This window comes from Enhydra lutris, unplaced genomic scaffold (assembly GCF_002288905.1).
Source record: "Enhydra lutris kenyoni isolate GAN:26980312 unplaced genomic scaffold, ASM228890v2 scaffoldscaffold25, whole genome shotgun sequence".
Taxonomy (NCBI): domain Eukaryota; kingdom Metazoa; phylum Chordata; class Mammalia; order Carnivora; family Mustelidae; genus Enhydra; species Enhydra lutris.
The window spans coordinates 19,519,417-19,535,587 of NW_019154109.1; the positions used below are offsets into that span (position 1 = coordinate 19,519,417).

At 35.8% G+C, this 16,171-nt stretch overlaps 1 protein-coding gene across 2 annotated transcripts in view; it reads right to left on the reverse strand.

Moving 5' to 3' along the window:
- LOC111151111 (G-patch domain containing 2) overlaps positions 1-16,171 on the reverse strand; it is a 175,009-nt gene that overhangs the window by 65,135 nt on the left and 93,703 nt on the right. For both annotated transcript variants that reach the window (XR_002640839.1, XM_022508894.1), the window contains exon 6: positions 6,469-6,536. Coding sequence is in view for 1 of the 2 variants with exons in the window: in XM_022508894.1 (XP_022364602.1) it covers positions 6,469-6,536 (68 nt within the window). In the remaining variant the exon portion in view is untranslated. The remainder of the gene's footprint in view (positions 1-6,468; positions 6,537-16,171) is intronic.

The window sequence follows — 16,171 nt, forward strand, 5'->3', positions numbered from 1 at the left end:
GAGGTCATTGTTTCACATGGCTCAAGGCAAAAGCCTTTAGCATAAAAGCTAAGTAAGGATATAGGAAAAACATCATGGCCACTAACATTTCCAGGCAAGGAATAGTAACCATAAACACAACAGAAACCTACTACATTCTTGAAGGAATCCTAATGCCTAAACAAACAATGTGGCCACTCGTGACTTTAAACTCCTGCTGATATTCACTAACCAGAAAGGGGCTGCTAGGGACAAAGATGGTGACAGAGGAGGCCACTGAACTCTCCCTTTCCATAGACACAATGATTGTACAGCTACATGTGGAATAATTTCCTCTGAGAGAAATGCATAAACTACTTGAGTGACTCCTACATGTTGGGCAGATGAGGAAAAAACCCATACTGAAGTAGGTAGGAAAGGCTGAGACACACTCTCACCATAAATCCCACCGCTGGCACTAAGCCATATACTCAGGAAGAAACCCCAAATTCCCAACTTCTCCCTGAGGGGCACAGGGTTTGGAACATACACCTAGTATTCCAACTTTCAGGACTCTTACCCTGGGATGGGGCCCTGAAATATCTAGCTCTGTAAGCCAATGGGGCTTCTGTCCACAAGACACATAGGACTATAGAAAGCAAACAGGCAGTTCTTAATGGGCACACAAGCACTTACCACAGCAAAAACAGTTCTAAGAGGGAAGTTTACGGTGATAAAAACCTATATTAGGATATTAGGGGGAAAAAAAGGATCTCAAGTAAACAACTTTATACCTCAAGGAAGTATACACAGAAAACAAAAACAACCAAACAAAAAACCCCCCAAAAAACTAAGCCCAAAACTAGCAAAAAGAAGGAAATACCAAAGATTATAGTGTAAGTAAATGAAATAGAAAAGATAACAGAACTGGATGAATGAAACTGAAAGCTAGATTTTATAAAGAGAGAACAGACAACGCTTTAGCTAGACTAAGAAAAAAGAGAGAAAACTAAAATAAAATCAGAAATGAAATGAAGACATTACAACTGTTAACACAGAAATACTAAGGATCATAAGAAACTACTATAAACCATTACATGCCAACATATTAGATACCATAGGAATGGATAAATTCCTAGAAATACAGTCTACCAATTTCAAATAATAATTAGATAATCTGAACAGACCAATTTCTAGTAAGGAGATTGAAGCAGTAATCAAAAACCTCCCCAGAAAAGAAAAGTCGAGGACCATACGACTTTACTGGTGAACTCTACCAAACATTTAAAGAAGAATTAATAGACAGCCATTGTACTACACTGAACTCCACAAAGACACTTCTGGGGCAAGGGAGAGTCAGACAGGCACTGGATGACTGTGCGTCATTGAAGAAAAATAAGTAAACATGGACAAAGAAGGTCCCAAGAAGCTGAGGGGCAAAATTTCATCATATGCATCCCTTGTACAAACTTTCCAGCACAGAAGCATCCAGATGCTTCTGTTAACTTCTTGGAGTTTTCTAAGAAGTGTTCAGAGAGGTAGGAAAACCATGTCTTTTAAAATGGAAAAAAAAAAAAAAACAAACTGGGGCACTTAGGTAGCTCAGTCAGTTAGGCGTTCAACTCCTGGTTTTGGCTTAGGTTATGATCTCACTGTCAGGAGACCGAGCCCCATGTCAGGCTCTGTACTCAGTTCAGAGTCTGCTTGAGATTCTTTCCCCCTGCCTTTGCTCCTCCCCCCGTTTGCATGCGTGCTCTCTCTAGAATAAACAAAATCTAAAAATTGAAGACATGGCAAAGGTGGACAAGGCCCGTGATGAAAGAAAAATGAAAAGTTACATCCTTCCTAAAAGGGAAACCAAAAGAAGTTCAAGGATCACAACACACCCAAGAGGACTCTTGTGGCCTTTTTCTTGTTTTGTTCTGAGTATCATTCCCAAATCAGCATCCCAGCCTATGCACTGGTGATGTTGTAAAGAAACAGGGAGAGAAGGGGGATAGTTGCAGCAGATGACAAGCTGCTTTATGAAGAGAAGGCTGCTAAACTAAAGAAAAGTGCAGAAAGGAGACTGCTGCATACCCAGCTACAGGAGAGCCTGCTGAGGCAAAAAAGGAAGTTGTCAAGGCTGAAAAATAAATGAAAAAATGGAAAAGGAGGAAGATGAGGAAGATGAAGATGATGAAGAGGAAGAAGATGATAAGTTGATTCTAGCAAGGTTTGCTTTTTTCTTATCTATAAAGCATTTAACCCCCTTTATACACAACTCATTCTTTTTAAAGAAAAAAGACTAAAATGTAATGTTGTATAAGTTATGGTTTTAAACTGTTCAGTGTCTATTTCTGTATAGTTAACATACTATCAAATGTGTCTTTAGATAGCCTTGTCCTGGTGGTATTTTCAATAGCCACTAACCTTGCCTGGCACAGGATGGGGTTGTAAATTGGCATGGAGATTTAGAGCAGCTTCTTGTTGGTGCACACCACAAATTATTTATCAATGGGAATGGTACTGTCCTCATTTTCCCTTGTCTCTGAGGCAGCTAATACAAAATAATTTTTCTGTTAACTCAATACCACTTTGTAGTTGAAAAAAAAAAAAGAAAAAGAAAAAAAGTTGCACCTTGTTTTGTTGATATTCTAATGCCTCTAAGCAAATACAATTTTTAAGTTGAAAATAATTAAAAAAGAAAACAGTATCCTTTTCAAATCTTCAAAAAAAATTAAAAAGGAGGGAACATTTCCACACTGCATCATTTTAAGATCAGCATTATATTCTAATACCAAAGCCAGATAAGGACACTATAAGAAAATTATAGGCCAATATCCCTGATGATTATAGATGCAAAAATCCTCAACAAAATACTGGCAAACCAAAATGATTAAAAGGATCACACATAATGATCAAGTGGAATTTATTCCAGGGATGAAGGAGGGTTTAACACCTGCAAATCAATAAATGTGACATAGCAAATTAACAAAAAGAAAGATAAAAATCGTATGATCATCTCAATGGATGCAGAAAAAAGCATCTGACAAAATTTAACATCCTTTCATGATAAAAACTCTGAATAAACTGGTTATAGAAGGAATGTACCTCAGCATAGCAAAGGCCATATATATGGTAAGCCCACAGCTAGCATCATACTCAATGGTGAGAAACTGAAAGCTTTTCCTCTAAGATTAGGAACGAGACAAGGATGCCCCCTTTTACTACTTCAACTTAGTTTTGGAAGTCCTATCCTAAGCAATTAGACAAGAAAAAAAAAGGGGGCACCCAAATCAGAAAGGAAAAAGTAAAATTATATAGGCTTGCAAATGATGTGATATATAAAGAGAAAACCCTGAAAACTCTACCACAAAAAGCTGTTAGAACTAATAAACAAAATCAGCACAGTTGCAGAATACAAAATCAAGATTTTGTATAAACACATCTGTTGTTTCTACAACAAACTATCAGAAGGAGAAATTATGAAAGCAATCCCTTATATAATAGCATCAAAAATAATATAATACTTAGAGATAAATTTAATGAAGGAGGTAAAACATCTGTACACTGAAAACTATAAAATATTAATGAAATAATTATTAGAAAACACAAATAAATGGAGAGATCTTTTATGTTCACGGACTGGAAAAATTAATGTGGCTAACATGTCCATACTACCCAGAGGAATCCACAGATCCAGTGTAATCATTATAAAAATTTCAATGGCAGTTTTCACATAAATAAGAAAACAATCTGTGTGGAGCCATAAAAGGCCTCAAATCATCAAAGCAGTGTTAATAAGGAATAAAGCTAGAGGCATTCCACTTCCTGATTTCAAACTGTACTACAAAGCCATAGTCATCAAAACAGCACGTAACTGGCTAAAAACAGACACAAAAATCAATGGAACAGAATAGAGAGCCCAGAAATAAACCCATGCATATATGGTCAGTTAATTGACAAAGGAGTCAAGAATATACGCCAGGGTAGGACAGTTTATTCAATAAATGGTTTGGGAAAACTGAACAGCCAACTTGCAAAAGAATGAAACTGGAGCCCTACTGTACCATACACAAATATCAACTTAAAATGAATCAAACAGTTGAACACAAGATCTGAAATCCTAAGACTCCTAGAAGAAAACAGGAAGTAAGTTCTTTGACATTGATCCTGGCAATGATTTTTTTGGATCTGACACCAAAGTCAAGGCAACAAAAGCAAAAAAAAAACAAGTGGGACTACATCTAAGTAAAAAGTTTCTGCAGAGCAAAGGAAACCACTGACAAGATACAAAGGCAACCTATGCAATGGAAGAAAATATTTGCAAACCACATATGTGATAAGGGGTTAATATTCAAAATATACTGGATACTTTTATAACTCAACAGTAAAAATCTAATAATCCAACCTAAAAAATGGGCAGAGGGCCCAAATAGATATTCTCCCAAATATTTGCAAGAGCAAAAAATCCCAGGCTAAAAGGGACAGTGAAGTTAAAGGTCATATTCAGGGAAGAGAGGCAGACCAGAGAGCTGGACCGTTATCTGTGAGGGACAGATAGCGGTGAGGTGGAAAGGTAACTGGAAACAGATCATGGGGAGTGTTCAGTAACATGCCAGCAAAGCCTCTCGATTGTCAAGAGGCAATACTGGGGGTTTATGAGTGGGGGAATAAAAGAATTGGAACTGAACTTAAGTGCAGAAGTAAGTAGCATGTACTCAAACAGTGAGAAAACAGAGGCAGAAAGATTCCCTAGGATCCTATAGTAATATAAAGGTAACAGAGCTTATTCAAAATAATGGGGCAGGAAGTGGAAAAGATGGGGTCAGCATGAGAGACTAAAGAGACCGGACTGGACTGGCAGCATGTAGGGTGCGAGGTAGTAAGACGATTCCGTTTTAGTCCTGACTGTGGACCGAATGATAAGCAAATGCATTGGGACAACCAAGGACACTCTAAAACTCTAAAAATAGTGATATCGGGGTTCAGATATCAGAGAACCTTATTTAATTGATTAAGAACCACTGGGGAGATTGGTGTGTAAGGGACTTCAGGAGAAAACAATGAGGGTCATACCTGCTAATTTGAGAAGTAATACTCAGTTGACATTATCCAACTTGTCTCATTTTAAATTCACACTTTGATGTTTTCATTCACCCAATAACTATTCACTGTCCACTGGGCACTGTTAGCACAGGACTCCAATGTGATAAAGAGATCTGTCTGTCCTTGGAGCATTTACAATCATTACCAAATGCAATTTTTGGTTTGAAAACAGCTCTATATATACTTGCTAGAGTTCCTGATTCGTATCAGCACAAAAAATTAAGAAGAAAATACACAAGTCTTTAATTGCCATTCTGAATTAATAAAAGCTTCACTCTTTTTTCTTTCTGCTTGAGAAAAACAGAGAAAAGGTCTAATAGGATAATACAAATGAATAACATAAACTAAAGAAAGGGAAGATTATGATACTGTAATCCATAAAATAAATGCTATAGGAAATAATAATTTTTATGAATACTATTTTATATTATACAGATTATATTTATATTAATAATCTGTTAAAATAAGCTATAGATGAAGAATAATTTCTTCTATACTGGTTAAGGAATGGATTTAAAATCTAGGATCTAATGGATCCTAACAGGATTATTAGCCAGAAAAAAATTCGTTCAATTATTAATTCATGTCTTTCCACATCTTATAGCCTTTTTCAAGTTCAACCACCTTCACAGGAGACATGGTACTGACCCAAAATATATAATGTTTTCAAGTTCTTCCAATAAAGATATATTTAGAAATAGAACTAGCATCTAGAAATTCACCCAATATTTCATCAAAGTTAAAGCTCGATTGCTTAATTTTTAGAATCATTTAGTAAATTAGACTCTCCTTTCTATTGCTACATGAAAATACACTCTGGTCCCTTCATAGTTCATGCGGGGCAGAAGCAGAGAGCAGAGAAGTACTGAGTTAAACAGTCACTTCCTCTGCACTTTAGTGCTTTACAAAGAGTGGGGAGAAAGGGAGAGAGGAAGGATGGGTAGGAGAGCTTGATGCTACTTAATGTAATGAAAATGTAGTTCAAATCCCATCATAAATAAAAGGATGATTATATTCAAGAACATTTATTTACATTTATGCCATGGGTTGAAATGGTTCTTGTACAACTGTCAAAGACATAAGGTATTTGCTCTTTCTTAAGAAAGGTGCAAAATTAGGGGTGCCTGGGTGGCTCAGTGGATTAAAGCCTCTGCCTTCGGCTCAGGTCATGATCCCAGGGTCCTGGGATCGAGCCCTGCATTGGGCTCTCTGCTCAGCGGGGAGCCTGCTTCCCTTCCTCTCTCTCTGCCTGCCTCTCTGCCTTCTTGTGATCTCTGTCAAATAAATAAATAAATAAAATCTTAAAAAAAAAATAGAAAGGTGCAAAATTAAACTAACTTTACGAGCAACAGCTCTCAAGTTCCTGCAAGGAATACACAGACTACCCCAATGAGATCCTACAAATCAGGGCGTACTCACTCATGGTGATGAGAATCTGGGGAAAAGTGAACCATCCTCTTGTTATTGACAGGACCAGGGGTGCTCACCTGAAAGGAGAGTTGAAACAAAAAATGTCACAACTGAGTTTCTTTAAAAAAAAAAAAAAAATCCATTTGATGGATTCCAATCTAAAATAGAGAATAAAATATTAATTCTCAAAAGCTAAACAACATTGCACGGACCAAAAGGGTAATTTCATTCCAGGTAAGAATGGTCTCTTGTTTTCACTTATTGTAGGTCCTCTGTTAGAATTTTAAGACTATTTTAAAAGTACCTTTATAATAAAAAAAAGTTTCTTAAGCACTAGACCACAAACTCTTATTTCCAAATACTGCTCAACTGTGCATATATTTAATCATATGTGAAAAAAAGGAGGCTCACTTAATTAGTGTTGAGCAAGCGATATTTCCAAAAACCAATTAACCAGAGTTAATTCGTAAATATAAATAACATGTTTTATAGCGCACACTTCTTCAGTGCATACAAAAACCTACATCAAGGAAGGAGTCACGAGTCCTTTTCATAGTTTTCCCAGAAAGTCAGGAATAATCTGCATATTTACACAGAACGAAATGTAATTTCACCTAAAAGAACAGTATTTTATCCCTCTGTTTCTAAGTAAAATTAAAAATGTGCTAAAGAATTGAAGGTTCAAAAATTTTTTCATAATATGGGCACCGGGGTGGCTCAGTGGGTTAAGCCTCTGCCCTTGGCTCAGGTCATGATCTCAGAGTCCTGGGATCGAGCCCTGCATTGGGCTCTCTGCTCAGGAGGGAACCTGCTTCCTCCCCCTCTCTCTGCCTGCCTCTCTGCTTACTTGTGATCTCTCTGTGTATAGAATAAATAAAATCTTAAAAAAAATTTTTTTTTCATAATAGAAGCAACTCTCATTAAAAAAAAAAAAAACAACGCACAACTTTTCTTTTACAGAGGGTTCTCAAAAGGGAGCGTGAGCAGCACCATGCAAGAATGAACTACTACAGTCACAGTCAACAAGACCTGTGTTCTGACAGAAGGCCCTAAGTTATGCTCTGCCATAATTAATAATAATAGTAATAATAATAAAAACCCTCTGCAACTATAAAAATGTCACTTAAAGTCTACAATCAGAAAAATACCCGAGGAGGAAGAAAAATGCCTCTGAAAACAAATCCAACATTTGCAAAAAAACGATTTATCCCTTTATCGCCTGGGTCACTAGGATGCCGGCGCACACTCTAAACTCCAAGAAATGCAAATATTGCAAATGTGTGCAGATGACGACATGAAGACCCCCACGGCAGGAGCACCACAGGTAAACATGTGCCTCAACTCAGGACCACATCCTGCATTCACCTCAAAATGAGGTTTTCATGCTATTCCAGTGGGCATCCCAGGAATACAGTAATCCATTTTCTACACTGTGGCTCTGAGAAAAGCCGACGGTGCCTATGTCATGCTTTGTTAGAAGTTCATGATCGCATTATCTCGTGGTGGACCTGACACTTTTATTCAGTTTACAGTATGTTCTATGTACAGGCAACTTATTTCCTTTGCCAGGGCTGCTGACAACCTTTTCCACACTATATTAATCTTGTTTACTGACTTTATCTTGGTACAAATATCAGAAAACTGAACTTTTTATCTCAGAGAAAGAATAAACAACGTGTTGACAGAAGCAGAAGCTATTTTCAGGGCTAAAATTGCCTGTTTACCTGAAGCTATACTTATGGAAAAATGTTTAAGTCTTGCTCTGGCTTGAAATACATAATCTGAAATTTAATAAATGAAGAAATTACACATATACCCATGTGATAAATTGCCTGATGAAAACAATGCAACTGAATACAATAAAACAGAATTTCTAACTAATTTATCCCAGAATACAAATGTAAGCTTTCAATCTAGTCAGAAATAATCATATTGTGTATTTCTCAGAAATCATATATGTATAAACGATAAGCTCAATTCAATTGCTGCAAACGACTCACACAAGACTTACAGGATCAAAGGGAGATATTTAAATGACTTTACATATTTACATAACATGTGGCCCTTCCTTAAAAAAAATAGGGGTGAATACCTTTTACTGTTATTTCAAGTCAATTGTTGTTTTACTTTGGAAGATATGCCAACAGCCATAATTTAGGATTATTATTTTTTGGTTTAAAGATTTTATTTATTTATTTGACAGACACAGATCACAAGTAGGCAGAGAGGCAGGCAGAGAGAGGAGGAAGCAGGCTCCCCGCTGAGCAGAGAGCCTGATGCGGGGCTTGATCCCAGAACCCTGGGATCATGACCTGAGCGGAAAGCAGAGGCTTTAACCCACTGAGCCACCCAGGCGCCCCAATTTAGGATTATTTTTAAATGAAATCATGCAATGCTGAGACTCCCACATGATGAGCTTCTCAGGGTTCATGTCACTGGTCTGCCTCAGGAGTAAATGTTTTTCTCTGGGAACCTTTTGTGACTTTGTGACTAGACACCCCATACTGAAAATCCGAGAATAAGATCTCAATACAGAATTCAGCCTGTGGAAAGCAGTACTGTAGTCAAGTTCCAATTTATTTTAAATGTGGAGGCATGGACTATTAGTAGATAATTCAAAGTATTATAAAATATCAAGAAACACTTATAAAATTCTTTCTAAAAATTTATAATTTAGGCTGAGATAATCATCTTTATAAAAATAAATGAAGCAGTTTGAAACGTTACATTCAAGGAATAATTTCTAGTAAGCAAGTATGGTGATTACTGTGTTTTCCAAAAAACACGGCTTCATTATTCCAGGAATGTTTTAGAAAGAAGGAACACATTTAAAAAATCCTCTTTAAAATATCCAATAAGATATTCACATATTAAAGTTTATTTGTTAGAAAAAGCAGATTTTATTCCACAAGATTGGATAGGTAACAGGTATTCTGTTCTTCATGAGAAACAGTATCTCCACAGTCCAGCTCTTGTTTGTTAGGACTCTGGAGACATTTATGTAATTAGCCAATATGTACTGATGACATCACACTATCTGCCCCAGAATTCTTATGGTTCATTTTTAAATGTTACTCCATCCATAGTGACTACAGTCACTCACTACCTATGTCAATTCCTCAAATTAGTAAATGTAAAAAAGAGATACTGCAACCTAGAAAGGAATGGGTGGCCACTAGATAACAAAGCATTTGCCCACTTCCGGCCTCTGCGGATTGTGAAACAAACTAAAGCTAAAAGATCACGCAGGTCTTGGTTTTTGCTATTGTTGTTTACAATCAAGTCATCAACCTCAGAAAATGGGAATGTCATAGTGACAGAAGAAAAGTGAGTAACTGTTGTACAAGAAAGTGCCACTGTCAAAATTCAGAAGGTCAGTAGGTAAGAACATATGGGACATTAGGCTAAATGGCATCAATAACAGAATACCTATTCTCTCCATTTCATTAGATACAGTAAGACAATTTCCTATTCTTTCTATCACTGATTTATTGACTACCAATTTCATAACTTCCCTCAAAAGACAAGCAGAACACTCGGTTGTACATCTCATTGTCATTCTGTTGTCACCAAACCCATCCCATTCTTCTACAATTACATAACTGAAAAAATTACTTCCCAAATCAGGTAAACGTATCTGAGACACAACGCTCTCAGAGGATTAATGAAAAGTTTGTTTAGTACGGATGGTATCCTACTCATATGTTCAAGGATTAAGGTTCCTTCTGTAAATGAATGAAGTGTGATGGCCCCACAGATGTCCAGGAAGCCATTCCTCTTTCTTCTCTCCCTCTGTTCCAGTCATTCTCCTTCAGCTTTGCTCTTCTGTACAATTACATTTTATTCGCTTTCTAAATGCTATTCTGCATCAGTGGCCACACTGACAAATACTTAGGGTGGCAGGCTGCCATTCGAAAGAAGGCCTTTCAGTTTTGTGAGGACCGGTCAATCAAATCCGCCCGGCCTCCAGGGAGCCAGGAGACAGTCCATGAGCTCATTCCATGAGTCTCCCTGCCACTGTGTCAAGACCCTGAAGTTTTCTGCTTCTCTAAGGACCAGTGTTCATTTGACTCAACTTCTCTTTCTTGGAAGAAAGAAACAAGCCCTCAAAGTTTAGCAGCTCTGCATGAAGGCCCCCTTGGTACATTCAACAAATGTGCCAGTCAAATATATGTGACAGATACTAAGGAAAACAACTCAACAAAACCAGGCTTCAAAATAGGACTTGAAACCCTGGGGGTAGGAGGTGAGGGGAGGAGGGCAAAGAGATGAAAGGGAATTTATTATAGTTGCTTGTCTACACATTTATCTTCATTAAAAATCAACCATTAGAAAATAATATCCTGAAAGATTTGCAGTAACTGATTTTAATTAATGGCTGTTAAAACAGATGTATAAAATGTTCATCTTTTAACCCCTTCCAGAAAAATAAACACAAAGATTCCCCAAAAGGATTTCAAATGAGTTTTATATCGGTGTTCCAAAAAGTTCTGTTACGAGATAGGTGGAGAATGAATAAAATATTTCACTGTGTCATCTATTCGCATATATAATATCACAGAATGGTCACAATTCACAAAAGGCACAATCTATTTGGGAATGGAAAACATCAAGAAGATAACACTAGAATTACTTTTAAAACAACGTACAGAAAAAATAAAAATTACTTTAGAATGACTTTTAAGGCAATATGAAAAAAATGACAATTCAGGTAGCATAAATGGGTGTCATTTATAAGATTAAAGGGAAACATAGTAGTTATCTGATTTAAAAGGAATAAGGGGGGAAAAGTCACCTGTGAGAAGGGAGTTGTATGCAATTATCTCTCCCTGCTCCAATCCATCTTACCAACTTGCCAAATTCAACTTTCTAAATCGCTGCTTTTCGCATGTCAGTTTTCTCATTCCAGAGCCATCCATAGCTCTACGCTGAAAGTAAAATTAAAACTAATGAGAAATGCATTCAAAGTCCTTCTCTAATCCGAGCCTGACTTTCCAGGGTCATCCTTCAGCTCACGTGGTAACTGACTGCTCCCCATGTGCTTAACCCAAAACTGCTCTACTGGATACAATTCACCAAATATTTACCTACTATGTATGTAAAACTAGGCTTTTATTTACTATATAGTAAATGGTACAGAGTTCCCATTCTGTTGGGTGATTTTAATTATACTGTCACACTGAGTGATCTTTTGGATGTCTTGATGAAGTCCTGAGTTTAAGGAACCCCTTTCATTCCAAGATGGTTTTGAAAGAATAAAAGAAAAAAAATCAGGCAATAATTCATGTGCTAATTCATATTTCACCTTCATTTGCCTAGACTTCTATTAAACTAAAACGTTATTTTACACCGGACTAACAGAAATCCTCTGTACTGGCCACAAAAAACTAAGAATTAGTAGGTACATGCAGAATGCTTGATGGGTGTTTGGGAATGTGCTGGATCAGAGGGAGAGGTCACTGTAAAACATTACCCATCAGGAGTTCTGGCTTCAGACAATGTTCTCCTAGAAGGAATACTCAGGTGGGAATACGCTCCATTTCCGAGGGCAAATGAGTTACCTGAGATTTCAAAAACTGTTGTACTAAATGACTAAATTTACACACTATCACTTGATTCACCAACTAAGAAAAATGTCCTTAGAATTTAATAAAACATAATAAATTACAGAAAGATATGCCAGGTTTTCATTTTAAAATTCACCAATATTCACAAACAACCTTGCTCTTATCAGGAGATCTCACACCGGAAGACTTTTAAGGGGGGAAAACCCCTTATTAGGATCTATGTGTCATCTACTATTCACAGCCCCCATGATAGCTAAATTTTATTGTAGGGGATATAACACAGTGCATGAATCTGATGATTTTACCTGGTTGTCAAGGTACTGTTCCGTTATACTTTTAGCATTTTTTAAATACTTCTTGAGTAACATGAATAAATGAACAATGAAAGTGTGATAATGACCACCATGAGACATCAAAGAGTTAATATAATTGGTAGAAATATTATTATTATTACTCATGATAATGATTGTCCTAAACCTTATAACTCTTGCTCGCTTGTGAGGTATTTTCACAGGCAAGGTGGGATAGAGTGAGGAAACATCATTACTCTCAAATACCAGATGACGGCACATGCCTGGATCACGAAAACTAAACAGCTAGATCTGAACTTCAATTGTCCTATTCACAACCTACTGCTTTTTCCCCTACAGAACTACACAAAGGAGACAATATACCAAAGCCAGTGTTTTCTGTATTTGGGGATTTGCTGCAAGAGATGCTTGCCTGAACCTAGAATATACTCTTGGAAAACCTTCAGCCTAGAATTAGGCATCCAAGAAATGGTACTCTGGTTCTCACTTGTAACTCTGGGTAACCTAGCGGGCTATTTTGGATATAGACAAGGATGAGCACAGTGCCCCAAACAAGGCTGTTGGCACGTGTTATGGATTGACTAACAGGAGTAAGAAATAGCTCTACTACTAGGCATTACAGCCAAAGTAGTAAAAAATTCAAAACTGTGCTAGAGAGGGGTAAGCATTCCATGATAAGGATACACGGAGAGACTAGAAAATTAGAAAACGCGTACTATTTTTTTTTTCCTTCAGAAGCAGGTATCAATGCAAATGTGAGATTATACCTTCAAACCAGAAAGGTTTTATAAAGAATCGAAAAAAAAAATCAAAGGAAATAAAGCACAGAGGAGCACAAGGCCTGCCTTTCAATTGCGGATTAGTCTTCCTAGCAGGAATCCATCTGTGTCAAAGAGAAGATGCTAACCTTTCCACTGCCAGAATCAACCAGAAGAGGTGAATGAAGACAGACTTTGGGTAACCTGGAAGTTAAGCCCGGCACACGTTCAGGTAACACAGCACATACATTTCTCTAAAAGAATCGTCAAAAGCCGAATTATACTAAACTGATGCAGGTTTAGAAATACATATGCGTACATATATATGACAACATTGGCAACTGTTATGTTTTTAATCTAAAACTAAACAATGTAATTATTTAAAATCCCTAAACAGTTTTTTTCTAGTTAAAATAAGTCAGCATTAATAATTAAGAATTTAGAATGATTGGTCTATTAGAATAATAATGCTTCTAATTATTAAGTGCATAAATTCTCATTTCTGGTATACACTAATGATGAATGATCTGAATGCTTTAATAGAAAAGATTAATCATTACATAATTAAAAAACAAATACAGCAACAACTTTTTTTCATACTGCTCCATGATAATAATTTCTTTTGAGTAAGAAACTAAAAATTAACCAGCTTGGAATGATGGCAAATAGTGATTAAAGAAGGCGGTTCACTTTGCCGTCCAGTTTAGTAGCAAGAGTGGCCTCTGCTGGCTGACCAAAGGCTTCCTAAATCACTCATTTATGATGCTTGCCATGTTATGGGCTTTGGGAAAATAAGATTATGCCCACATATATTTACACAAAATCCAGTGTGCATAAAGACCTGCCTTTTATAAAAGCAAAAGCCAAATAATAAACAAAATGTACACAACATGGTGTAAAGAAACTTTATAATATTCACCCCAATTCAACATACTTAGGTTAGTTATACTCAATATCTACACATCGCCTAAAATTTTAGTTTATATGCCATGATTGTATGTAGGTTATCTTATTCAATTCATATTGAGCAATCATACCCACATTTAAAAAAATAAATATTTTTCTTAAGACTCATGACATCTACCTGCATACGCATGCAAACTTTTTCTCAAAATTAAGTGTATATTTAGCTTTGGTTACTGACTTTGCAGGGAAATAAAAGAAAGAATGAATAAAAAATCCTTTAAGGAATTAGATTTTAAAAAAGGCATTAACACACTTTATATAATGGTTTATGGAGATACTGTCCTGGAAGTGCAGTAAAGCAAAGCAATTTTAAAGATTTCTGTATTATTGCACCTATGTTTGGGTAGAAGTAATCTTATATTCAAAACTTAAAGCTGCAATCAAGAAGCTGAATCTTACTAGTATCAAGTAATGTTAATTCAGTAATCATAATAGAAAAGAAAAAAAAATGTTTCCAATTTTGCCCAGTACTTTCCTATTAATAAAAATCTGTGCACAGCAGAATTTATGATTTTCTTATTTATCTATTAATTATATATGGTTCAATTCATACTTTACCAATCTATCCACTTAAAGTAGACCCCATTAAAAATTATTATCAAATATGCCTAATGATGTCAAAAGGTGACTACATTTATTTTAAAAAAGTTATTGTTCTCACATGTGACAATACTTCAGTATATTTCAACCCTCATTTCAGAATTCAGTCCCATTATCTTGCCTGCTCAAAACTGTTCACAGGGTTAGCTAGCTGACATATAAGATAACCCTCCATCTCACTAGACACCGCTGGGATATGACACACTGACCCACAGTAAGCCCTTATTATTAGCCTGAAATATATAGCACGTAATGTAGCTCCAGCCAGGGAATTTGTTTATAAAAATCCTTTTATCTCTCTGGACATTCAAAATGCTTTTAAAAGTAATGTTCAACTGTTTAAAGGAATTTCAGACAATAAATACAAATTCTAATGGGTGCTTTGAAGTCTCCCCTCTTGTCTCCCACTATTCTGCAGAAGTTTAAAAAAAAGAGTCACATATACAGAAAATAGAAGCTAGAAAGTGTTTTCTTTTTGAAGCTTAGCTTATAAACAGTCTATTATATTAAAGACAGAACTTAAAAAACAAAAAGAAGACTCAACAACTCTCATTCCTAATGAGATTTAAAACATACTGAAAAGCTAGGTACATGTAAAATTAATTTTTTTTTGTAGTTAGAAGAGGTCAGGGGGTAACACAGCAGTAAAGATAATTATGATATTCAGCAAACACAACTGATAACATAAAAAATATTAAGATGGCTTTTTGGACGAAAATTCTATCATGTACATTAAAAAATTTACTTTAAGAATATAAGCTGACTCAGAAAATGTTTAAGTGCTTAAACGACTTAAACTATAGTTAAAACACATGATCAACACTTCAGTAGTTAAAATCATTTTTTCTGTATTAATTGATAATTTATCACAATATCAATAGTTATGCATATCCCCTTTTGAATTGTGTATTATTTTTCTACATTTTCAAATGTTTTTTAATAAACTAGTCAATTTCTTTCTACCAGCAGTTGATAGTGATGTTGTATGCAATCTTAATTTGCATTAAAAGAAAAAAAATCACAGCTGTTTTTGATGTTTAAAAGATTGTTTCTAAGACTCTCAAGGATACATTGATAGTAATTGATAAGAAAAATGCTGATAGTCTTCACATTTTAAAGCTGATTATCTTAATATGGTTTATATTTAGCAAATAAAACACTTCAGATACTATAGTCTATAAACCGTTCTCTTGAGGCAAACATGCAGGCAAACACTCAACCTTCTATAATGTATTTCAAGACCTGATTGTTATGCTGTAAATTGCACTGAAATCTTTCTATAACTTAAAAAAAAAAAGCATATAACAGTGACTTGAAAGGGAAAGAGACGGCAAGTATCAACATATGCAAATGAACTCTTAAGGTATAAAAGGCAAACTAGTCTTTAATGTATAAATGAGTGAATGAGTTAATTAAGAAGAAATCAAATATTAGTTCATCAATAACGGTAAAATCTTAGTATGGTACATACCATCCTTCTTCTTGATTCGCAGCACAAATCCCAAGTAAT